Here is a 25785-nt window from a genome sequence, read left to right as displayed (position 1 = left end):
TCGATGTTTTAATTTCTAACATCGATGTTTTGAAACATCGATGTTTTGCCATCGATGTCGCACCTCTATATTTTATGCTTTGCTTCCATTCCGTTGGAAGTAAATAGATTCTTCAATTACGCCAATTCTTAATTAGAAATTCGTAAAGATTATTCACAAGATAAGGTGTTAAAGGAACAAAGTCACAATATAAAGCCAACACCGAGAGAAAAGAGGAACTTTTTCATACCAACAACTTCTTAGTCTGTAGTAAACCGATGCAGGAAAGGTAGGTTTGCAGAGTACCGTTATTCGCCTATGGGTTTCATTGGAAAAGCTCGCCAAAAATCTCCAATCTAATTCATTTTGCCATTAAAAGTGGTGAGATATCACTAAATTGCTGTTAATCCGTCATCAATTTGGAAGGTTACTTCCGTTTAAATTTCCCCATCGTTACGCCGACAAAGTGGAAGTTCAAAAAGAAATAAAATAAAACACGAACTGCATGATACTTGATGTTTTATTTAGGGGAAGCATTGACATGCAAACATTTAGTTTTCAAACAACGTTTTCCTTTAAAATAATGAAATAATTGCTTTTTGGTCTTGACATTTTAGTGTTCGAGAGCATTTTACATGAGAAAATAAGCAGTTTGATCGGAGTAGCTGTTTAGACACGATAAAGAGTATATTTGTAAGAATATTAAGATTTTTGTTACGAAATAAAAATATTGACACGTTTTACACTTTGCATAATACCGATCATAAGTCAAAATAAAACAAAATTGATCTCACTAACTATTTGTATAAGCATAAACAAGGTTTGTGGCCCCATAAATGTTAAAAACAAAATTTTCTTCAAAATTTCATTATTTGAACAACATTAAAATATATCCACGAAGCAGGAAGTGGATTCTCACGAGCAGCAAAATAAATGCAATGCAGAGGGAGAAGGCGCTAACGGATCTTTTGCCCACACTTATCACATCTCGCTACATCTTCTTCGCTTAAATCTTCTTCTTCTTCGAAGTCTTCCTCTAGAGTCGAATCACCAACGGACGTCACGCTATTCCTCGGAGAATTCTTCTTCTTTGTAGAATTGGCAGCAATCATGAGGTCGATGTGAGTATCCAAGCTGTACTGCTTCCCTCCTGGAACCATCCCTTTGACTCTTCTCTGGAGAACAGGGGAATCTTTGCAAGCGATCCTCAAGGCCCCGTTTCTGTCCAGAAGCTCTTTGAGGTTGTCCCCATTCTCGAAGAGGGCCACGTAACTTCCGTTCATCACTTTGGGTGTCATCGGACTGTTGATGAGCAGCATGCTGGTGCCGAAAGTGGGGTTGCGTTTCCTGATGTCGGCCATGAACGGGGCTCGTCTTGGTGACGGAGCTGTGTTCAGAAGTTGGCTGCACATCATTTGGATGATTGTCCAATCTTCGTGTATGTCCTTGTAGGTTGTCCGGGGTGAAGTTACCGTGAAACGAATCACGTACTTACTCTTGAGGGAGGAAGGAACGCAGTGCAGTCTACCACTCGAATTGATTTTCTTCAAAAGTGTCTCTGTCAGTTCATTTTGGCCCTAGTGAAAAGAAAAGTAATGTTTAGTACTTGTTTGTCACAACTTGTTATAAATAAGTTAAGATAATGATAGACTTAAACCGGAAAGAGAAGTATTCTTTAAGAGTTCCATTCTTGGCCCGAGAAGCTGATCCTTTCGGTTCTTTTTTTTTTTCAAAGTTACAAACCGAAAACCACGGCGCTGAATAGCAGCCAATCATATCTCTTCTCTACTTTTCCACTGCTAAATTTTCTTTTTGTTTCCTGCTGTTTAGGTTTCCTAGATACAGAGTCATAGTCAAAATGTTACAAAATTAGAGTCAAATATTCAGAAATTGATTTCTTGCAAACGGATAGATATTTCGCACTAATGAAATAACATCAAGTATGCCCTCCCCCCCCCCTTAATTCTTATAGGCCGTGATAATCGCTGAAATTCATGGCAACAAAGAGGGCGCTACAGGGAACCCCTGTTTCCATTACATTGCCATTGATTGGTGGATGCAGGGGTTCCGTTCGGCGCCTCTTGCGGTCAAAATGAGTGACATCAAATCAAAAATAAACAAATTTTGAAACTTTGACATTGATTTAACAAAGAAAAGTCATAAACTGTCAGGGCCCGTTAAGCGTCAGCGCCATCTGGTGGGGCCATGCATCAAGTAACGATAACACCAATTCTTCGTTTGTAATTTTCTTACCTTTTCCATGTTGTTCCTCTAAATTACAGATTAATCGTTCAAAATTTGAGAGGCGGTGTGGGGTGGGGGGTTCATCTCTAACTAGAATTCTTTTTTCCACTGTGCAGTTCTGAAATTGCATCATAGAACATAGATGATGAATCGCTCCTCTAAGACTTCATTACGCGGTTAAGTATCTCGGAACACCAGGGAATGGGAGATTTCTTTTCTGAGTTATTATTAATCCGCACACATAATTCTGAATAATGTTTTTACAAAACTATTAAAACGTTTTTTCATTTATTTCATAACGAACATCGCTATCCTATTATAAACTACTTTTGTAGTTGCTATAGGCAGCAGCATCGTTCATTTAAAACAGTTAATACGTGTTCGTGTGGAAAGTTTTTTCAGACACAACTGCGACAGTAGGTGTGTGACAACTGTGCAACCAGGACACCCAAATTCATCAATTGCAATCGCAGAATATAAAAACAAATGCATAAAAAAGGAGAAAAAAGTCACATTCCTAGTATGTATACTCGTGTTTTATCATTCGGTAAAATTAGAATTTTCTTAAATGGCGAATTTTTCCACTCCCAAAGCTTTTAACTCGGTGCACACCTGACTACACTCGGTGGTTAGTTTATTTAGCAAGATTTGTGCCAAGATGGAGAAAAGTATGTTGCTGATGGCAAGGCTTCGTAGAGCTATGTTGTCAATGGCATTCGAAATTCGATATTTTAATAAACATTAAACATGTACTAATAATCTTTACTAATAATAAAGCTGAATGTCTCTCTGTCCGGAGGATGTCTGGATGTCTGGATGTCTGTAGGATATCTGTAGGATGTCTGTAGGATGTCTGTGACGCGCATAGCGCCTAAACCGTTCGGCCGATTGTCATGAAATTTGGCACGAAGTTAGTATGTAGCATGGGGGTGTGCACCTCGAAGCGATTTTTCGAAAATTCGATGTGGTTCTTTTTTTATTCCAATTTTAAGAAAAAAAAACTATCATAAATTACGAAATTATCATAACGTGTAACCGTAACATGGGCACAAGCCAATTGGCGAGATACGAAATTATCATAACGTGTAACCGTAACATGAGTACAAGCCAATTGACGAGAAAATTCACAATACATTATTTGTAAATACAGGCGAACCAAAAGACCTTTTAAATTTTCTATTACGGGCGAAGCCGTGCGGGTACCACTAGTAAATCTATAAATCCATATCTGCAATTCAACGTCTTTTCTTCTACTCTAAACAGCGTGTGCTATCATATGTTCACGTGCCCGTGGTCTTTTCAAATTTTCTTCCCATACTGTTGCTCTCTTTAATAGATTGTCACTCTAATCTGAGCAAAAGTATTATTCACGGGTCTTTCGATGCTAAATGCATGTTTATAGGCCATTCTTATTTTTTTCCCCCAACCACTATATATTTAAGAAAATTGCTCAAGTTTTTGTATTAATTTCAGAAGCAGTAACCATTTTTTAGCTGATCTTTGCTATGTATTTTCATGCATAATTTGATCACATATACAACCGCACTGACGTTCAAGTCAAGTGTAGGAATGAAAAAAACATCATGCCTTTTGATAAAGCCTTTGAGTATTACAGGCCCAATAAAATTGTGTCGTTATACAAACAATAAACATTCCTGAATTCCCTTTGTTTATTTATTTACTTTAAATCTAAGTTATTTTATTTCTTATTCGCTATATTTTCGTTTTTAGTTTTCTCTTATTTTACTGCAATAAAGCCTTATAATAGAGTATTTTTCTTTTCATTTCTGGTCAATGATCTCCTTTTATTGATGAAGGCAAAGCATAGATGCAACCCTGAAATTCTTGCATATAGAAGCGGCGGCTTTTACGTAATAAGGAAAATTTTTAAACGAATAAAAAGAAAGTAAATTACTTTAATTCTAAACACGACGAGACCAAGATGTCGCTTAGCTGGAACTTCAAATCGGTCATCCGCCCGAACCAGTGATTCAAACTCCGCAGCCAAACTGACGCCCTAAAAAGAAAAAGAAAAAAAAAAAAAAAACTTTTTATTAAAAAAATAATTTTTTAGCGAAATTTATTTACTCATGTGTCTGATGCTTTGATGAATTTTCTTTTTATCACTGAAATGGGATGTAATCTGTTTTTCATTTCCGATAAAATTTGTGTAAGTTATTCTCATTGTGTGACTCTCTACTTCTACCCCCCCCCCCCCCCCAATAACTGTTAGACAAAAATTTAAGTGCTTATACACGGAAATTAAGAATGATTATTCCTTAAATAATATATGACGTTAGCATTTTCTGATAACAAAGGTATTTAATGGAATTCATTTAGAACAGGTTTTTAGTCTCCATTTGATTGCTGAAAAATTGTTATCATTATAATATTACATTTTTAGCAATTTATTTAATTTAATATTAAAATTGAGCGTATTTCTTACTTCATAGATAATTTATTTTTCATGACTACTTTACATGTAACGGTATAACTTTTTAAGTTTTTCAAATGTCTCACATATGCTTTTGGGGGTGCTAAACACTCCTTCCGAGTGTAAGCATAAAAATTATATGATAAAATGTGCAAAGTATTATAAAAGATTTCTGAAAATATTCAGTGCTCCTGGAAAGAAGTGATTCACTACAGATTATGCTTCAAAACGTCAGATCATTGCTCCTGTTTCTTGTTTCGACGGTTGAATAGCGTGTCAACACGTGACTAAATATTCTAATAATAAAGAGATGAAGATGGATACATAATATGAACTTCGTATTTTGAATTTATTGACAACGGTTCAATCGCCAGAAGCATAATTTTTTATGCTTGGTGTAGCTTTTTTAAAAATTATTTTCTTAATTAACTTAATTCTCTACAAAAGCAGCAAGTAAAATTTTTAAAAAATAACGAAATGGATAGTCTTAAGCAAACAAAAAACGAATTATTTTTTCGTCCAAAAGCTTATAAAAATAACGCTAGGATTTTCAATGGGATATCACGGAATCAAACATCAAAAGAGAAAAGAGAGGAGGATCGTAACGCAATGATAATAAATTAAAAATTATTAAGCATTAATGCGTAATACTGTAAGTTGTTTAATATTTTAAGTGGGATGAAGGGGCAAACAATTTCCAAATAAGAAAAAGAATTGTAAAACGAAAGGATTTGCTTGATAATATCCAGCAAGTAATTTTAGCAAATAAATATCCTGGAAATCAAAACAAAAATAACATCATAATTTACTCGTAAAAATCGACGCGGGAAAAAAAACAACGAAAACGCGATTAACAAATAATAACGTCGTAATATCAAAAGCTATCTCAAATAGACGCGCTTTTAACAATACCGTTTAATAACATAAAAAAGGATGAGTAATTTTTTTGATAACATAAAAAACAATAAATGAAAACTGCTTTTCAAAAAACGTTGAAAACAAAAGAGATTTTTTTAAAACGTCAAACAATTCTGAGGGAAAAAGTAAGTTCGAGCTGCACGCGTAAACGTATCAGGGACCGAAAAATAGAAAAATCTCTTGCATAAAGTTGCATAGCCAGAAAAAGATTTTGGAGGGGGAAAGGATTAAATTTTGTAGGGGGAAATGGTTAGTTTTAATCATATTTTTGGACATGAAGGATGGCAAATGGATCTCATATAAGTTTGATGCAAAAATTTTTATGCATATATATGCATAAAATGCGTTTATAATTTATATTTGTCTTAACTTAAAATTTTGCCATACCATAAACAAAACAAGTTATTTATGAAATTGTTCAAATTTCATGATGCCATAGAACTTTTTCTTGCGGTTGGGGGGAGTGGTTCCAAAACAAATTACCACCACGGGCTGCACGGTACTCCATGTCATTTAAAGAGGGCTCCTCAAGAACCCGTGTTAGTTGTTTTTTTAACGTGGAACACATAATATAATGAAATATACTGACTATGTTCAATAGATGGCAGCACCATTGTTTAAATGCATTGGACGAAGCAAAATAATAGGCACGTACAAACTTTTCGTAATTAAAAAAAATACTTTAGGGTGCTCAAAGAGAGAGGGAAGAAGGATGGCACAGACTGCACCACTGAAATTGGGAAGTGGTATCTTTTTTTTTGGGGGGGGGGAGGAGGGGGAGTTTTCTATATACGTTCTCGATTGTTCTCCGCAGACTCGATCATAAAAATGCAGGGACGGGGGAGATACTCAATACATTTTGCATTAAAAATAATGCAACGCTCACATAATTGTAAATACACTGATTTCCCAAAGCAGAGGAGGTGGGGGGGGGGGGGGGAATCCATCGCTGTTAGGAGGAAAGATTATGTGGCTCTGGGGGGTTGGCTTCAAGCTGACGAACTAGTTCTACTCGTACATTCTAAAATGCTGCTGGATCTTAAAATAAAAAGTCCAGAAAACTTAACAAAGCAAATTATCTAATAGTATACATTTTAATTGTTTTAAAAGTAATAAAACATATCCTTTCAAACTTTTTTCTCTTGGAGAAAAGGGGAGGGGGGAATCGAAAGTGAAAATCCAAACTTTGCTTTTCAAGAATTCGATCATTTTATTAGCTTTAAAACACAATTAGAAACGTGTTGTAATCTTGATTTTCTAGCTTCAAAAAATCCGGTTTGCATATAATTAATTCACTATGGTATTTATTTTAAAAACTTATCAAAATGAACCGTCCGCTGTTCATGTCGACAGCTTTCGCTACTCGGCAATCGCAACATTTTTGTATCTATCTTAAGTTTTTTTTTTACTCTTTTCAAAGGATGATTTATTAAAATCTTCGCTAAAAATACGAATGGGCGTATCTCACTTTTAAGCATTTTGCAGTAAACCGATTTAAACAGGGTCCGATTAACTAAAAGTGAGGCCCTAGACCCACGTTAATTTAGAGGCTCCCTGAAGACTATGCTGTGGTTGATTTACAAGTTTAGAATCCGTCGGAATAAACTTTTAGGGACTTCTTTGTCTATCACAGAACTATATATAAATCATTTATCATATGCGTTTATAAGTCCTCTTTGGTGCCCCTCATAATTGTGACGAAGTAAATTCGTTACTGGCAGAATGAATAAAAATTCTCCTTTAGGTATGTTTTTTTTTTTTCCAATTTGTTTGTCATATTTTTTATTATCAATTTTAAATACATGAATTTTTCATATAGTTGCAATGCTATGCATAATTCTTTAAGTAATTTGGGACCCCTTAGGAACATGGGGCCGAGGTCCAGGCCTAGTCGGCCTGCGCGGTAATCAGGTCCTGTATTTAAAGATTTCCAGTTTACTGTATGGCTTGAGAACTGCCACCAGTGTGAGGGACGGTAACTTTTTTTACTATTTATTGTAGATCCCCATTGTAGTCTAGTAAACGAAGGCCAAAATAAGGGAGGGGGAAAAAAACATGTAGTTTTGCAAATTGGCACACACGTACATGAAGGGCTCCTGATGAACTATTAAAAGTCTCCGGGGGTAGGGGGGGGGACTCGAAGCGCCACCTAGGATTTTATATATAGGTGTGTTTTTCCAGTTTTCGTCTTATATCTCAAAAACTATTTAGTACTTCCGAACAAAATTGCTAACTGATGAATTAAAGAACGTAAAATTATCTTTAAAAAGCTTTCGTTATTTTTTATTGTAGCTATAATAGTTTCTGAGACATTAAATTTCAAAGTTTGTGAATTTTTGAAAAACTAACCATTTTTTCACTTTTTTCTATTTTTGGCGCCTCCACGGTGATTGATTTGATGTGATTCTTTCCTCTTTTCAGTCTGAAGTAGTGAATGTCATTATGGTGATTTGATTTCTTGAAACTGGAAAGCAGGTGAGGGTACTTTAAGTCCCCGGTGGTAGGGAAGGAGCTCACACGGCCATCTTGAAATTAAAGTGCATGTTTTCAATTTTTGTTTTATGTCTCAAAAACGATTTACTTGCAAACAAAATTTTTATTTAATGAATTAAAGAACGTAAAATTATCATTAAAAAGTTTTTTTGTTTTATTTTATTGTATCTATAATAATTGTCGAGAAATTAAATTTCAAGGTTAGTAATTTTCGGAAAACTTACAATTTTTTCGCTCTTTTCTATTTTTGGAGCTACCCCCCCCCCCCCCCCCGCTCCCCCCTCCGAGGATTTACTTAATATGATTATTTCCTCTTTCCGGTCTGAAGTAGTGCATTTTGTTAGGGTGATTTGATTTCTTGAAATTGGTTGGCAGGTGGGGGTACTTAAAGTCTTTGTCAGTAGAGAGTTGATGACCAGGACGTATTGATCCACTTCCTGGTCATTCTTCGTCTTCACATCAGGTAGAATTGCTTCTTTTTTTAAAAATTTATTATTTTATTTTTTTATTGACATGCGCGTCTTGAACAAAGGTCCCTATTCCTCTTTTTTTACATTGTAACCCCACCTGTTGAAAATGAAGTCAAATTGGAATGGTAAGCAAAAGAAAATTTGTTCGCACGAACAGTACTTTTCTAAGTGAACACACACACACACACACACACACATATGTTTCAAAAGAGAAGCAAAAGAAAGAAATAAATAAATCAAATCTCGCTTCCTTCCCACCAACTGAAGATGCCGCAAAATTTCGTTCATTTAGAGTTGACCACCAGGTTCAAAAGTGGTTTGGGAGGTTACTTCCACCTGACGTCTGGGGATGGGAAAAAGACAGTACTTAGTGGAAACCTTTAACAACTTCAAGGCTTCCAGCGCCTGATTTCATTTGCTCCATGATTTTTTGCTCGTGAACAAAAGGATGTGGTACAAGATGCGGCAGTAGAAAATCAAGAGTAAACTGCTGCATTGCTTGCATAAACTACCAGAGCATATGCCTTAACGGCCTAAGATGAAAGAATCACATCAAATAAATCCTCCAGGGGCTCCAAATATAGAAAAGAACGAAAAAAATAGTCAGTTTTCCGAAAATTCGCCAATTTTGAAATTTAATTTCTCGTCAACTATTACAAATACAATAAAATTAAACAAAATCTTTTTAAAGATAATTTTACGTTCTTAAATTTATCATGCAACAATTTTGCTCGAAAGTAAATAGTTTTTGAGACATAAGTCGGAAACTGAAAACGCGCACTTTAACATCAAGATGGTCGTGTGAACCCCTTCCTTACCACCGAGGAACGAGGACTTAAAGTTCCCTCACCTGCTTTCCAGTTTCAAGAAATAAAATCATTGTAATGACCTTCACTACTTCAGACTGAAAAGAGAAAAGAATCACATCAAATCAATCACTAAGGAGGCTCCAAAAATAGAAAAGAGCGAAAAAATGGTCAGTTTTTCAAAAATTCAAACTTTGAAATTTAATATCTTACAAACTATTATACACAGGTGTGAAATTTATTCGACTCAAGGAGCGAAAAACAGGAACATTGAATTTTCGGGCTTAAAAAAAGCCTCTAGATTCTTTTTAAAAGCCTAATTATGTTTTTTGAGAATAATCGAATTATAATATGCACATTATTTCGGCCCTAAATTTCCCGTTTGCTTTGAGTTTCCCCTCTATGGCAGCATCAAGTCTTATCTGATAACCTCCGTCATTATGGTCGGTTCTGTTTCCGAAGCTTTTTCTGCAACTGCGAGTGGTGTTAAGTATTTTTTCGTGTATTTTTGCACTAGGACCACCAAAATACCTGCTTTATGAGTGATTTTGTTTTGCACAGTGGCTTCAAGGAACAGTTTTAGAGTTCTTTTTCGTGTTTTTTCCCTTCGAACTTCGGCTTTTTGTGAATTTTGTGAAATGGGTATGCTGCCTAATCTCTCACCGCGCAAGAAAGCATTGTTTATGTGTATGTTGCACCAAAATACCTTTTCACAAAAGGAACATGCAAAAAAACTTACTATTACCCCAAAAAATGTCAGCAGAATCCATGTTTCAGTCAAGGATAACATACCAGTTAACCCAAAGAAGTAGAGAAAATGCCGCAGAAAATGCAAAAGGCCTCCAAGAATGGAAAGAAAACTTATTTAGATGGTCAAGGCCAACTTAAGAGCAACTAGTAAAGACCTTGCTAATAGTCTGAAGCATATGGTGTGAAGGTGGAACCATCATTGGTCCATCGAAGACTCATCGCCAATTGGATGCCTGTTCGAAGACCACGCAGGAAGGCCAAAATCACCCAAGATATGGCAAAGAAAAGGATTCACTGGGTCAAATATGTGCAAGTTATGTTCTAGAGACCAATATGTACTTTTCTTTGCCATATCTGTGGCGCCATAGAGGGGAAACTCAAAGCAAACGGAAAATTTAGCGCTGAAATAATGTGTACAGTTCTTCGACTGTTCTCGAAAAACGTAATTAGGCTTTTAAAGAGGATCTAGAGGCTATTTTTAAGCCGAAGTATTCGATTTTCCTGTTTTTCTCTCCTTGAGTCTAATAAATTTCACACCTCTGTAGCTACAAAAAAAAAAAAAAAAAAAAAAAAAAGCTTTTTAAAGATGATTTTACACTCTTTAATTCATCAACAATTAACAATTTTGTAACTCAAATAACAACAAAGTAAATAGTTTTTGAGATATAAGACGAAAACTGAAGAAACGCATCTAAAATCCTAGGTGGCACTGCAAGCTCCCCCACTACCACCCAGGATTTTTAATATGTTCCTCAGGAGCAATTCCTGTACGTGTGTGCCAATTTGCAAAACTACATGTTTTGTTTTACATTTATTTTTTCAAACCGTTCATTGACAAGACTATTCATTATATTATGAAATCGACTTTGGACTTTTCTGTGGGGGTCATAACTCATTTTTTGATTTTTTTGATATTCGCCCATTCGTCTTTTTATCGACGAAATCTATAACTAAAAGTTACAAAGTATTTTTTTCTAACCACATTAAAAGTCACTCATAAGAAAGCACAGCACTAAGTAGGGGAATGTGGGGCGAAGTGAAATGGTTAAAATAACTTACTTTATTTACCATGAACAAATTGGAAATTTGCTTTGAAAATTACGGTACATAAAAAATTAACAATGTATCTGTTATATAATTAAAAACCTTGCGTATCTATGTATGTCCGAGCTTCTTCTCCCGAACGACAGTGAACTGACCATCGAACCAGGTATCGATGGATTCGTAATGTTCCCGTCTTCATGTTTGGCTATTTAACATAATCCTCCGATAATAATTAGCGGAGATATCAATTAAAAACTATTAATTATGAAGCTTGGATTTCGACATAAAATCCCTATTTTTCGAAGGCTTTCCTCCATTCAAATTATTATTCAGTGCTTCATCTCAACTTTCCGCAACAACGCTTTTATTAAAATGTATAGCGGTGAAGAAAATCATTGAGATGTGTGAAAGATCTGTTGCCATTTTTTCTCGAATATAAACAGGTAAAATTCTTGTTTTTAGTTTTGAGGCTTTTCCTGTAATTAGGGGATTTAAAATGTTTACTTTTTTGGGGGGTTTTCTGCAATCTGCCGCAAAATTTGACTGATTTTTTTTTTTTTTTTTTTTTTGTTCAAACCTGTTTGTTGAACACGCGTCACTAGATATAACTATTATTTTCGAGGTGCACCGTGCAAAGCCGGGTGACGCAGCTAGTTTTATAATAAAACTTGCATTGAAACTTTATTTTTAATTTTTGGTGCTAAATTAGTACCTTCAAAAAAAAAAAAAAAAATGTGGAAAATGTTCACTCTTTTTTAATGGGGCAAAGTGAAAAATAAAATATTCTTCTAATAAAACATTTTATTTTTTATATGCTCAAAATATTTTTTTAATAGATAAGTAAATAAAATAATAAATGAATAAAGGAATAGATAATGAAATAAATAAGTTAACAAAATAATTAATGCATGAGAAAAAATAAATGAGTGAATAAAATAGCGAATGTATGAGAAAATAAGGGAATTATTAAATGAAGGAGCATAAATTATTTAATTAATAAATGAATATGTAAGTGACTTCATATATGATTAAATAAGTAAGCGAAATGAACTATTTCATTTTGCCCCATGCACTTTGCCCCGCATTCACTTGATTTATCGCAAAAAATATTTAAAATAAAAATAAGCTTTATGTTAAATAAATAAATACTGCAGCGAATACTAGTTGGGTTAATTTATTGCTTAAAGTTATTAATGACAAAACGTTATCATTTTATACACGTAGTATTAAAATTAATTTTTGACTAACTGCAAACATTGCAAAATGAGGATTAATTTTTGAAAATCGCTTGTATTATCGTATGCTTTAATCTTCAGAGATAACTTTTTCCTGACTGTAATAGACAACATAAGATCTTAAATACTTAAATATTAATAGATAAGTGGCGCTAAAAACAAAGTAAATATTCCGCCTTTGTTCCGTGATTTCACTTTGCCACAACTTCTCCTTTTAATAAATGACGTTTTAGGAAAGTTTTAAAAAATTCATTAATACGATCAAGCTTATACTCACATGGCGAATGTGCTTCTGTAAGCCTTTCACTCCATAGTTCCTGAGAACAAACCAGAGCTTGAGCGCTCGAAAGCGTTTACTGAGAGAAATTTGCCAGTGCTGTCAAAGAAAAGAGCTCTGTTAAAAGGAAAAAAGAAAAGAACAACAATTTTTACCGAATAAATTGGCAGCACCAACTTTTCGATTTTATAATATCCGGACTTGATTTAGTGATGCAGGTTCAACCCGAGCGTGAGAAAAAATGGTGTATTCCAGCAAGAACAGATACAAGGGAGGGGCGATTGCCCCTTCCTTGAGGGACACTAAGCCGGCAATTTTTCCTCATTGAAGTTCTAAAACGCAAGTGTTTGATGCCATTAAGGAAAGGAATGGGATTCAAATCTGCTTCCCGAAAACTTTTCAGAATTGAAAATTCAAAACATTCATTTTCAGACGATCTTTAGCGATGTTATTTAGAGGAGTTTAGAGGCTTCCCTCTGGGCATTTTGCAAAATTCGAGTCTTAAAATCGTGATTGTAGAGAGCTCAGATAATTGTTGGGACAAGGAATGGATTCAGGGACTTCCCTATGTTAATATTCGTAGTTGAAGTTACAAAAAAGCGCAATTTTTTGCGACCTTCGATCATGCTAGAAAGAGGGGAATTCAAAACACTCCCCCGAAATTACTATAAAATTGAAGTTCTAAAGCGCAATTTTTTAGATTACCTCTTTCAATGGTAAAGGAAAAGAATACAGGTTCGAAGACCTTCTCGGATAGATCTCTATCGTGCTACATAAAAATGATGTTGCCAAAGCATAAAATTGCTGTTTGCACGAAACGATAATCGCGGGAAATTAATTATATAAAACTAGGAAACTTTTGCAGAAAAATCATTTGCTTTCCAATTACAGTTCTATCCAAGGAGTCAAAGCAACCAAGATACTGAAAAGGATAACGGGCAATAGGACGAACCGACCAAAGTGAATGAACAGCTCAAAATGTGTTTAAAAAAAAAAAAAAAAGAAAAAGAAAAAGATCTCGAATGTTTTTTCTATGAAGTGCAACATCAGTTTCAGTCCCTACATCTCCAAAAAGGAAATGATAAAAAAAAAAAATCCCACTGTTTCGGGGTGTTCATTCATTGTGTTGCTGCCCTACATTTCATTTAAATCCCAAAAATAATTACAACACAATCGTAAAAGAAGACTGCTTTTTTCTTAAAATTACGCACATCAAGAATAATGTTTTGAATGTCTTGGTACTGAATGCTATTATTTCAAACGATGTTATTAATTCATTAACGTGAAATCGAAGTTAAATTCGCATTTATCGATCAAACTACTCTAAATTGTAAAATTTTACGCAATCATCACAAAGGGAAAGTAGATGTGATTAATTTTAAGAGAACCAACTTAAACCGAGACCCACGTGCATAAACAGATATATGGACAAAAAAAAAAAAGGTAAAGAAAAGAAAAAATCTTGGCTCCCTTCATACTATTGACTCTAGTACGCACTTCCCTCCCCCCCCCCCGCTCTTATCAAAACTTAAACACTTTTGACGATTAAAAACACATTTAATTTCGTTACAAATAAATACAAAATAACGTTCGATTTATCCTGTTTGAATAAAAACGGCGGCACAAATTTATTGCTGTACTTATAAAGAACAATTAACGTACTATGAATAGTTTCCCTAAGCACACTGAATTAATTTCTGTCATGATAATAATTGGAATTTTCTTATTGTTACACAAAAACAAGTTAATTAAATTAAAGGTGATCAGTATTTATAATACTTACATGTTGCTGTATTTACACAATATTACTTAAGTGCTTCCAAAAGGGGGGGGGGGGGGTCAACTAAAATTTACTATTTTGTTATCATTGTTGAAGCATGATAAATTTGATATCGTTCAATAAGAGAGTTATGCCCAAAAGTTTTAGAAAAATTAAAAGTATGCTTTCAACTTGAACTTCATTTTCAATAACTAAAAAGGCACTTACTGTAAAATCTACTGCAAGACCTATAAAAAAATATAAAAAATTGTAATGTGATACGTGTAAAATGTACATTACACTTACGCACAAAAAGAATTTCAAATTTAGGTTCCTAAAAATTAAAGAAGTAAAAAACATTTTAATAATAATAATAATAATAAGAATAAAATAAATAAATAAAAGAAAATGACCAGAAACACTCCTAGCCTGATTAGAAAGAACCATTGAAAATTTAAGCTAAAAATGTCAAACACTTTGCAGAATGTAAGAAAATGATACCATGAAGGACATGCATATTACGCAATTTATGTATGTATATATAAATACTTCCACCATCTAATCTTGTTCCAATTATCAAAAATATACCCTGCACAAACTTTTCCTTCATTTGGATAATTTCTAGAGATGCCTCAAACGCCTTGAAGTTGGAACAGTCCTTAAAATTACACGAATAATAAAAAGTTTTTCTTTTATTAAATAATACAACGATTTTTGTAAGACAAGTATATTTTATATGAGTTTAATAAATTTTAGAAACATATTATAATTTTTGTTTTAAGCACCACTTCTGCCACTAATCGTCTTAACTGTGGTTGAAACTTTGCCACTAAATAAAATAGAGACACAGTTTCGAGAGGTAAGTACCAGATATGGTTTGATAATGTTTTAAGTGTAACTTCATGGATTTCTGATATACTATGCTATTAATTACTTGGTTTATGCGCTAACAGAAAATCCGCATATAGTGCTTTAATTACTTCTGGTTATAAAAATCAAGTTCAATCGTATATTGGAGAAAGAAAATGTATAATTAAAAAAATTAAATTCCCCCTTTCAGACAGACAAAGTTGATAGTGCAATTAGTCAATCTTGAGTACATAAATTAGATTTGTCATCTACCTGGAATGACTTCTTTGAAATGCTCGCATTTGCTTCTGACCAGAAAGATGTTGTTCAGTAAAGTCAAATATGATTGAGCAAATGTCATAAAGGGAACTTCAATGCTACTTGTTATGTTTTTTTTTTTTTTTTTTTTTTTTTTTTTTTGCAGAGTGTTTTTGGTTTTTAATTTGTCGTTTTTATTTGGTTCAATGAGATGATTCTCTAAAAATTTTTCACCTATAAAATAATACTGTAATCAAGCAATTCCTTTTTTTTTTTTTTTTTGAGCAATCGCGATTGCTAATTGTTTTCACTTGACCGTCCTTGATGTTTGGTTCCTTTTTCAACCCCATCGTCCTCTGCAGGCCTCGACTCCTCCCGGTAGCCGCTTCTCCTGGTCGGTGGCGTCCATGTCCTACACACACGCACGCACATAAACAGTCACACACATACACACTCACACACATACACACACGCCAGCGTGCATACACACAGGTCTACGCACATTCACAAGCCTACACATACACATACACAACTGTACCCACGTAACCGCCGAAGAGGAGGGACAGGAGCCATTTCTAGAAACAAGTGAGTAGGGTAGTAGCTAATAAGTAATCCTGTCGCAACTCGTGATAGCGAAAAAAATAATTTGAATTCAAAATTTCAGAATTCAAATTATTTTTTTTTGTTTGATTTTTTGGAATTAAGATCTGATTCAAAACAAAAGCATTTGTTTCGACACACTTTATTCCGGAATATTTGATAGCAAATGCTTCGTTAGTAGATTTAGTACTGTAGTACCTAAAGTAGAACCTTCTTTGCCTATCAAAAATGGTAATATCTTATGCACACTTACCAGTGTTTTCATGCTTCAGATAAAGAGGGTCAACATTGAATGTTCTATGAAGTCGGCCACTGTTTTTGACCCTACGAAAAAACGTAAATGTGTTAAAAGCCTCTAAAAACCATTTAGTGGGTATTGTTATTTTATTACTTTTCACTGTATTTCAAGTCATTTCTTGTTCGAATGAGTTTATTTAAACTATTTTTAAAATATAAAACATATGGAAGCGACTCTTTGTACTATCGGCAAAATATATATTGCACGTAAGCTATTTCTCATTTTGTGTGTGCAATATCACTTTTTGAGGATATTTTCAGAAATTTATTTAAAATTCAATTCTATTAATTATTTATTTTTTAAAATATAATTCAGTATTTTTATGCAAAAAATATCACAAGTAGAATTTTCGTTTCAAACCTTTTTTTTTTCTCTTTTCCCCCTTTTCAATTCTTTTTTTTTTATTTATATATTTATTTTCTGCCTTAGTTAAATGTTTTTTGCATTAAATTTTACAAAGTAATTTTTCTTAGTATTGGATTTTTTTTTTTCAAATCGCATCTAATAAACTTTTTTTTAGAGAGAAAAACATTTATAAACCGAATTGTATCATAATAGAAGAGAATTTTTGCCGTGCTCATGCCGTGCAAACTGCCCAAGACTTTTGGTAGAAAGTTGGGTTTTTTAAAAAACAATATTACTAACAAGTTGTAAACATCATTTGTGTAAAAGATTTTACGTTTGAAAAAAAAATTGAAGTTTTTAAAATCTAAAAACAACTTTTAAATTCTTACTAATCAATTCAAATGTTTATAAGATTGAACTAAAAATTAAGTTTTGGTTAAGACGTTTGAAATGATGTTTCACAAGTCTGCGAGCTTTTTTCTAAATTATTGTTATAATTTTTTTTAACATTATGAAAGTGAAAAATTTTTCTTCAGTATTCTAAATTCTTTCACAACAGGAATGGAGGGTTGCCACTGCAGTGCTTAAAAACATATAATACAATCCATTCAATTTATTTTTAAGTGTGGCTTTTAATACTGAAATCTGACAAAAAAAAAATCGCTTACCACATAGCAGTGCAATCGAAGTGCACCATCAGCCACTTCGAAGGATTGAATGCGATGGATTCTGCATGCTCGATACCATCCAGCCAATGCCGGAATTCGGGACAAATAAACGCACTACCAGCATAAGCCGCATCAACGTGCAACCACAACTTTTCCTGCTCGCCTGGAAAAATTGCAAACGCAATATTTTAATTTTAATACAACACGAATCTATGTCAGTATTTGGTTTTGCTTTAGAAAGAAGCACAGGTAAAAAGCTTAAACACTGGGGTGCCCTCCCCCCTTAAGTTCAAGGGCGCACATTCTTTCTAAATATTGCGAAGACCCCCCCCCAAATCTAGAGCCCTCCCCCAAAATGAGAAAAATACCCCTTAAATCAACCCCCCTAAAAAATTCAATCGCGCAGTCTGCGCCATGACCCCCCCCCCTGCTTAGCATACGCCTTTCTTGGAATCCAATATTATTATTACATTCAGAAATCACATCACGTACAAAATAAAGCAAACAAAGAGCAATACAAATTACACAGACAGCAGAATATTAACTACAAAATTTTTGTGACTTTGTTTCTAAGGTTTATTTTTCCTGACCAAAACATTTTACGCATGAAATAAATCGGCAGCACCGATTAATCGGTGGAATAAATATTTTACAAAATATTTTTTTAAGCATACCTTCAACAAGAGTTATGATGAATACATTTGTTCAATATAACTTTCTGCAAACATTACTGTAACATATGTACATGTAGTATGAAAGTGTACGGAGTAAAAACGAAGCAAATGGTTTAGAAAGTGCTTAAAACTGAATGAAATATTAACGGATCATTTCCTAAGCTTTTTATGACTACCCTTCCCTCAACTTTTGGTGAGCCAACATTTTTTTTCCTCAGTTATTTTGTTCCTTATAACTATACATATAATTACATCACACATTTTGCTAACTTACTCTTACATTAATTTTTAATTCTACAAATAAATAAATAAATAAAATTATAATATATCATTTGGTTAAAAAAAATGTGCGCATACTTCATTATTATTATTTTCTTTTACAAACTGATGGTTGAAGTAATGGTTTTTTAAATTTATTTTTTCTATTTTGAATAAATATGCACATGTATACCACGTTGCAACATTTTTCATGTGTCGATACTTTTCTCGTTTACTATACTGCTTTCAGATTATCTTATAATTTTTATAAAGAATAAAATTCTTGGATTAAAAAACTACTAATAATTGAAAAAAAATCTAATGATAAAAGGTGCTCCTAAATTAGTCTGATGGTAATTGGCTACCCCTTAATATTTTTTAACTTTCATGTCTAATTTAATGTAATTTTATTTAATGTAATTTTATTAACAATAATATAAAAATTGGTTGAAAGACATTAGTTGACATTTTGAAATTATTTTGGGAAAAATTAGGAAAGTAGAGTAAAAAAATTGTCTCTCAGAGATAAAATATTAACCATTTCTAAGGTTGAAACTATGAACAAAAAATATAATGGAAAAATTAGTAGCATAAAAAATAATTACCATGATCACTAATTGGCCAATTATCAACAGTCGATTAATCGGGTAATCAGTAATCGGCCAATTTGCTTATCGGTGCATTCGTAATTGTTAGTATGGAATCCAAAACGCGTTTCTTCAGCTTTCTCAAAACTCATTTCTGCAGATACTGCCCTTTACATTTCCACGGCAGAAATGTGCTGTCATGTTTTGGGTGATATATAATAAATATGGGAGTAGAAACAATAATGTGGTTTTGGAAACGTATCAATCTAACATTGCCTAAAATCAGCCAACAATGAATCATCGATTGCGTTAAGACGTCGTATGAGAGAAACAAATCTAAGAAATAAGTATTACAGGAGAGATAGCATTGTATCTCCTCTATGACTATACCCAGAGCTGACAATTGAAACACACGAAAAAATCGTAGTTTCTACGAACAAAAGTCTTAGTTACGAGTTTTTTCATCCGTGCGCACATTTATTTTGCATTGAAAAAGTGGTTTCTTGTAACCTCAAAACACGTAAAAATGCAGTAATCTGCTATTTTACGTTGTTATTTTTTATCTTTACTAATTTAGATTTTCAAAAGTTGGCAGCTATGACTATATCTACTTCTTCGATTCACGTGCTTGAATGAGGCGCTCAGTAATTGAACGCGTCGACACATTTTTAAGTATTCCCGACAGTAAAAACTTAAAATCTAAATAATCAGTAACTTACTAATAACCAAACAACTTACAAATAACGCCAATTTCTTTGAGGTTGTCGAAAGCACAAGCACCAGTTGTTCCGAGAGTTGCACAGACCTGTAGGAAGAGAGGATAATTAATGATAAACGTAACGATAAACAGTCACTTTTTCAAATCGTTTTAGCTTTGCTTTCTTTCCTTCACTCCCCCTCCCCCCCTTTTTTATTTTGTAATGTTCGCAAAGACTTTTGAAAACTATGCAACAATATCGGAGTAAAGAAATAAACTGTACAGCTAAACGCTTTCATTGGTAATACTTTGAAAAAAATCGGCACTAAATTGTGCAAAATTTGAACTTAAAATATTCGAAAACATTTTTAAGTGGTACAGTAGTACTTACGAAAAACGGAATGAGACCTTTTTCTTTATCACGAATAATTGCTTCCTCCAGTTTATCTCCTCGGAGGCTAAGTTCAGAATCGCTTTCTATGTAACGCATCTTCACCAGACCAATGAGTCCCGCTTTTTCAACAGAGGAATGGGCCTAAAGAGAAAGTTTCATTAAATTGATAATGCTTGATTCGATAAGCGGGGCAATTTATAGCACATTCCATAGCAAATTAAACTACTGAGTTCAGTTTATACCGAAAATAATGACGATTGAAAGAATAACGAACAGTTCAGTTACAGCGTTCCAAGACAGAGTAATGCCCTTGTTTTGGGCTCATCAGTCCAGAATTGCCACAATCGAGCCGAATGCAAATAATCTCATATAAGCATTGATTAAATCTTCACAGAAATAGCTAAACATATTTAGTCAATGTGTTAGAGGTACGGCTCCAACCAAAAAACATGAAGATGAAATGCGTACGGTATAAAGTCATCTGATATCTCCTGTGCATTGAGCGTCCTCGTATGCTCCTATCCGCGCTAGAAACTCCAATCGCATCTCTAGATGTCTCACTTAGGTTCTCCCGTAGAGGCAAACACAAATATGTTAACGGTTACGTTGCGTTGTTGTGACGTTTGGTGCCTTTTCAATTGAACATCCCTAATAGTAACGAAAAAAAAATCTCATTTGGCACCTATACTGAGAGTTTGATTTGCAATGTACCTATAATTACAAGAAACACAAGAGTTGCGGCGGTTCTCCCAGACTTGGCCTATGCGTACCTTGAACGTTTGTTATAGTTATTCGTCTGGTTTTTCTACATCTATCTTGAGAAACCATGTTGGTTGTTCTGTATAACTAATTATTGAACATAATTCGGTGCCATTAAATAAACTAGTGCTATTCAATAGACTATACCTAAATTGGGCGACGCTAAATTATAAGGACTTGGTTAGATAAAAATATGACTCGTAAATTTTGTTCACAAAAATAGAGGTTGGGGAGGTAAATAAATTTATATAGCATTCATGGATTGAGGCATGCTTTTTGAACTCTCATCAAGGAAATAAGCACTCTGATTCAGCTAAAGTAAACAATAGTACATAGTCTGAGACTTTTCACTAGCATTTCATTCGCTTCTATAAAAAGCAATAAAAAGTGAAAATTCCTCACCTTAAAAAATATTACTTGATTTATGGCTAAATTTGTCAGTTCTTGCAAATTTCATTCTCAATTTAAAGCTCAGTTCCGTTTTTGTATCATTACCCGACTGCGCGTGCGCAACGCAAATGAGGGTAATGTGTTTATAAGTCTATGTATGTATGTCTGTTCCTATGTGGTGTTCTAGGGGCTAAATGCTCTGACCAATTTTGGTAATTCTTACGTCAATCGATTTGTCTTAGCCTTCGGAGTGTCACTAAACACATGACAGTAATCAAAATTCACCATATCAACAACCAGTTGCCATCTTTTGTCAGTTCGGGATCGGCGCACGTTGGGTGTTGCACACTGTGTAGCAGGCTACCTGTGTGTGACAAATGCAGGTACTTTTCGCTGCCTGAATTTTTTTGATTACTAAGTCTACTAATTGGGGTTTTAACGGCAAAGTGGTCTAAGCGATTTCTTCTCCCACTTTAGGCGGTGGGTCAAGACACCCTCGCTCTGGATGTACTTTCCACTCTTTCTGATGTAAAGTCTTTCATCTGTTCTTTATTTGTATTCTGTGCTGTAAAAAAAAGTATATTATGCGAAACGCAGGCAAGACACTCAGATTGTAGTCCTCATCAAAATAAACCCGTGCAATAAGCACCAAAAGAAAGAAAGTCTACTAATTCGATTTTCATCTCTAACATGTTGCATTTGTTTTTGCCTTGATTCAAGGGACTGAGTTTCGCGAAGTGTACTTTTTAGTTTTGCGAGAAAGATTTGGCTGACACGGGGGGGGGGGGGGGGACGTTTCTGATTTCGCGTCATCATGAGTTATACAGGCTGTTGATATAGCTGTGCTGTGGTTGACTTAAGTTCGCGCATTTTTGCCGAAGGTCAAGCACATCTAGCTTTAAGCCGAGTTAGGTCCCTAGAGGGACTAATTATCAGTAGTTTAGATCACCGCAAGTTACTTAATAAACCTCACGATACAAACAAATTCTTTCAATGAAATGACAAGATTGCGAAATGTACTGTCTTATAATCATATTAACTAAGTCAATGAAAAATAACTAAAAAGTGTAAATAAAAAATGATTAAATAAAAACAAAAAACCCGACTTCGTAAAAATCAAAAAAACTAAAAAGAAAAATCTATAATCCCAGTAGTTTAGAATGTTATTAAGTACTACTGAATAACTACACCGTTGAAATAGTTTTATAACCGTACACAGATAAGACAAATCATAAATTGAAAAGCAGAATAGAAGGATCAACAGTCGGGGCTCATTCAAATTTCACGGGGTTCCTTGAATCAGAAAGGAATGGGCCCCGACTGTTGATCCTTCTATTCTGCTTTTGAATTTATTATTTGTCTTATCTGTGTACGGTTATAAAACTATTTCAACGGTGTAGTTCAGTAGTACTTAATAACATTCTAAACTACTGGGCTTATACATTTTTCTTTTTAGTTTTTTTGGTTTTTACGCAGTCGGGTTTTTTGTTTTTATTTAATAATTTTATGTATAGTTGCGGTTGCGACTACAGACAAAAGTTCAGGTCCTTCAATCGCAAATCATTTTAAATTTGGATGTGAATGAGAATGGTAGATTTCTCTAACTTAGCTTTATCTTTTCATTGAAAATTGCACGAAAAGCATTCTTACTACACAAAACCGAATAACAAAGTTAAGGAAAAATTTTTTAGTACAAACCTGGTCCGATGTGTAGGCTACGAGTCTGGTGTTGAGGTCTGCTTCATCTATATGCTCATATTTTTCCCGAAAGTTTTGAAACATCTGAGTACGAGCAGCCAGAAGCCCGATTAAAGTGGACTCACTTGCTGTTGTCTGAAAATTAATAGAAATTATTTACTATGTTAAAACCAACAAAGCATAGAAAATGTGTCAGAGTTTAGGATATGAAGGATCATAATGTTTTGCAACAGATACGTCATTTAGGGGAGTCAAAGGGCGTCTATTGCCTCTTTTGGCTTTGAAAATTAATGGTTTAACCCAATGATGCCCAACCTTTTACTACCCGTGGGTCACCCTTCATATTAAAATGATTCTCGCGAGTCAGAACACTCAAAATGTTTTTAATTTTCTTTATTACATGGGTAAATATGGAAATGTTATGAAAATTAAAAACAAATAGTAATTGCTGTTATCATTACTATGCTTCTTTTTTGAAATTGCGAGATTACAAGTGCATTTTGACTCACATTCTTAAATTTTTTAAAAGTAATTAATTGATTTACTCAACACAGCACAAATTGTAATTGGGAAAATGTATTTATTACCTGAATGACACCCCCTCCTTTTCCTTTGGAAGTAGAATGTAAGAAGCAATCAGGCAGTCCAATCATCCTGGCAAGCCAATCCATCACAACAATTTCCAGTTCTGTGCATGCAGGACTGGATGCCTTAAAGCAGATATTCAACAAAAGTGTATTAAGCTCATCAACCGTGGCGTTAATGATATATTAAATTATTAAGGTGCAAACTGTTTTAGTGTCCTTTTCAGTATTAATGCACAGACAAACAGAAACTCGGTGTATCAGTAATCCAACGTGGTGGACACCATATTGAAATTGTGAAGACTTACTTTGGTTGCTAAAGGAATATTACTTTAGCATATGTCAATTAAAGACATTTGGCTGCACTAAATACTGATAATGAATTTTAAATAAATGTGTTTGTGCTAGTAAACGAGATTTTAAGTAAACGATGGCAACATGTCGTGCTAAATGTTATGAATTGGTGGATCAATTACTTAGAAAATTATGCAATATAAATTTTATTTATCAACAAATTTGATTTATTTTACAAAAATGTCTTTCACTTATGCCAAACCCACTGACGGGTGTGACATTTTAACCAGAAATTGCACTTTATTCCATGAAATTTGATTTTTGCCCCGTAATTTTTATATATTTGAACGTAAGGAACCATTATATATCTTTTTTTATGTAAATAACCATTATGTATTAACTTCCTAAAAAAGGTTTTGCATTAAAAAAAATGATTTGTATATATCACGTCTTCAACTCGTACTATTTATTATTTTTAACTATTAATTTTTCTTCAGAAAGTTGATATTTTATTTAAATATACATAATGGTTCTTTATTTTCAAACATATAGAAATCAAGAGTTGAATTTTAATAATTCTCGGAACAAGGTACAAACATATATGGGTAAAAATATGGGTATAAACGCCCTGCAAATGGATTGAGCATTTATTCATTTACCATTAATTTTTTTATAATTTCAAAAAAGAAATCACCTGCAATATAATATTGTAGGGGTGTTGGCTATATTTAAACGGCAGTAGATACATTGGCATTCTGTTTATTGAATGAAACAAATTTATGTATTTGATGTAAGGATTCTATTTACGGTTTATGTGCAAGTAACTATGTAAATCATTAACAATGTAAACTTTATGTATTATGCAATATAAATATAAAACGAAACTAAATTTAAACAAAAAGCATTTATCTAATTTGTTATTAAATAGTGTCTCAAATTGCAAACAAGAACGAATTTGTTTCTGAAGTTTAATTTAACCAAGATCTTAGGGTGTGTGTGTCATATCTGGTTAAAACACACTACTAAATGGGGTTTAATTTAAGTAATTTGCTGAACGTACCCAAGTAAAGGCCAGACATCCGAGACCGTCGGCTAACATGTCCCCCAAAAGCGATGCGGGGCTGTTCAAGGCTGGGAAATAGGCATGCATCTGAGGACTTTGCCAATGCGTTACCTAGAATCAGAAAATTTTCAGTATCACATTTTTATTTATTTCGGATATATTTCCTGTTAATTTTGGAAGCATTCCGAAACAAATTCACATTCTTCGAATAAAATTATGTAATTCGTAACGGCATAATATACAGAACAGTTTCCTCTAAAGTGTTATTTTGGTAGATAGTTGCCTTTCAAAACTTAATTAAAGATTAAAAAAACATTTTAAATAAAAACAGAATGATTTTATCCTTGGAGTAATTGTTATGAAGTGAGAATATGAAAAGTTTATCTTGATTTAAAATTGGTATGATGGGAAATTTTGAATTTCAATAGAGCTGATAAATTCTTTGCTTATTCAGAATCTACTTCATTATTTACATATCGATAAACTTAAAAAATTAGACCCCACCATAGTCCATTTTGAAATCAGTTCAAATGGGATTTTTCAGTAACCAAATTATGCTTTAGAACATTTCGATGCTAAACATTACCAAGATCTTCGCTTTTTAGAAAAAAAAAAAAAAACTTTTTATTTTCTTAACTATTTCTTGGCACCATATCAACAGGGATTCCCCCCCCCCAAATTAATAAGTGCGAATTCCCCCCTTCCCCCCAAAAAATTTAACCCTCTTCCCTTTTATATTTTTAGCTCTCTTTTTACTTCCTTTTACAAAAAAGGAAGCATTGTATTCGCGAAAAAATTTTCACTCAAAAATCGACCTTAATTTCTATTTTGCTCACTCCCGAATGAATGTTGAGTTTTTTTTTTTTTTTTTTTTTCGACCCGATCACTAGTGCATATATACGTAAGAACTTATAGACGCCCGAAATATCCATTTTGACGATTCCCGAGTTAATTACAACG

The 25785-nt window shown here is 33.7% G+C and overlaps 1 protein-coding gene across 2 annotated transcripts in view; it reads right to left on the bottom strand.

Moving 5' to 3' along the window:
* Positions 1-492: 492 nt before the first annotated feature.
* Positions 493-25785, bottom strand: part of LOC129233306 (histidine decarboxylase-like) — a 37454-nt gene continuing 12161 nt past the window's right edge. For both annotated transcript variants that reach the window (XM_054867358.1, XM_054867365.1), the window contains 11 exons: positions 24823-24936; positions 23472-23594; positions 22885-23019; positions 20035-20178; positions 19685-19751; positions 17428-17590; positions 16370-16440; positions 14638-14657; positions 12651-12749; positions 4139-4240; positions 493-1556 (listed from right to left, as the gene is read on the bottom strand). In XM_054867358.1, coding sequence (XP_054723333.1) covers positions 936-1556; positions 4139-4240; positions 12651-12749; positions 14638-14657; positions 16370-16440; positions 17428-17590; positions 19685-19751; positions 20035-20178; positions 22885-23019; positions 23472-23594; positions 24823-24936 — 1659 coding nt within the window. In that variant the 3' untranslated portion in view covers positions 493-935. The remainder of the gene's footprint in view (positions 1557-4138; positions 4241-12650; positions 12750-14637; positions 14658-16369; positions 16441-17427; positions 17591-19684; positions 19752-20034; positions 20179-22884; positions 23020-23471; positions 23595-24822; positions 24937-25785) is intronic.

This window comes from Uloborus diversus, chromosome 1, assembly GCF_026930045.1.
Source record: "Uloborus diversus isolate 005 chromosome 1, Udiv.v.3.1, whole genome shotgun sequence".
NCBI classification, from domain to species: Eukaryota; Metazoa; Arthropoda; class Arachnida; order Araneae; family Uloboridae; genus Uloborus; species Uloborus diversus.
The sequence above is the reverse complement of the archived record's forward strand: the minus strand, read 5'-3'. Positions and strand labels throughout refer to the sequence as shown.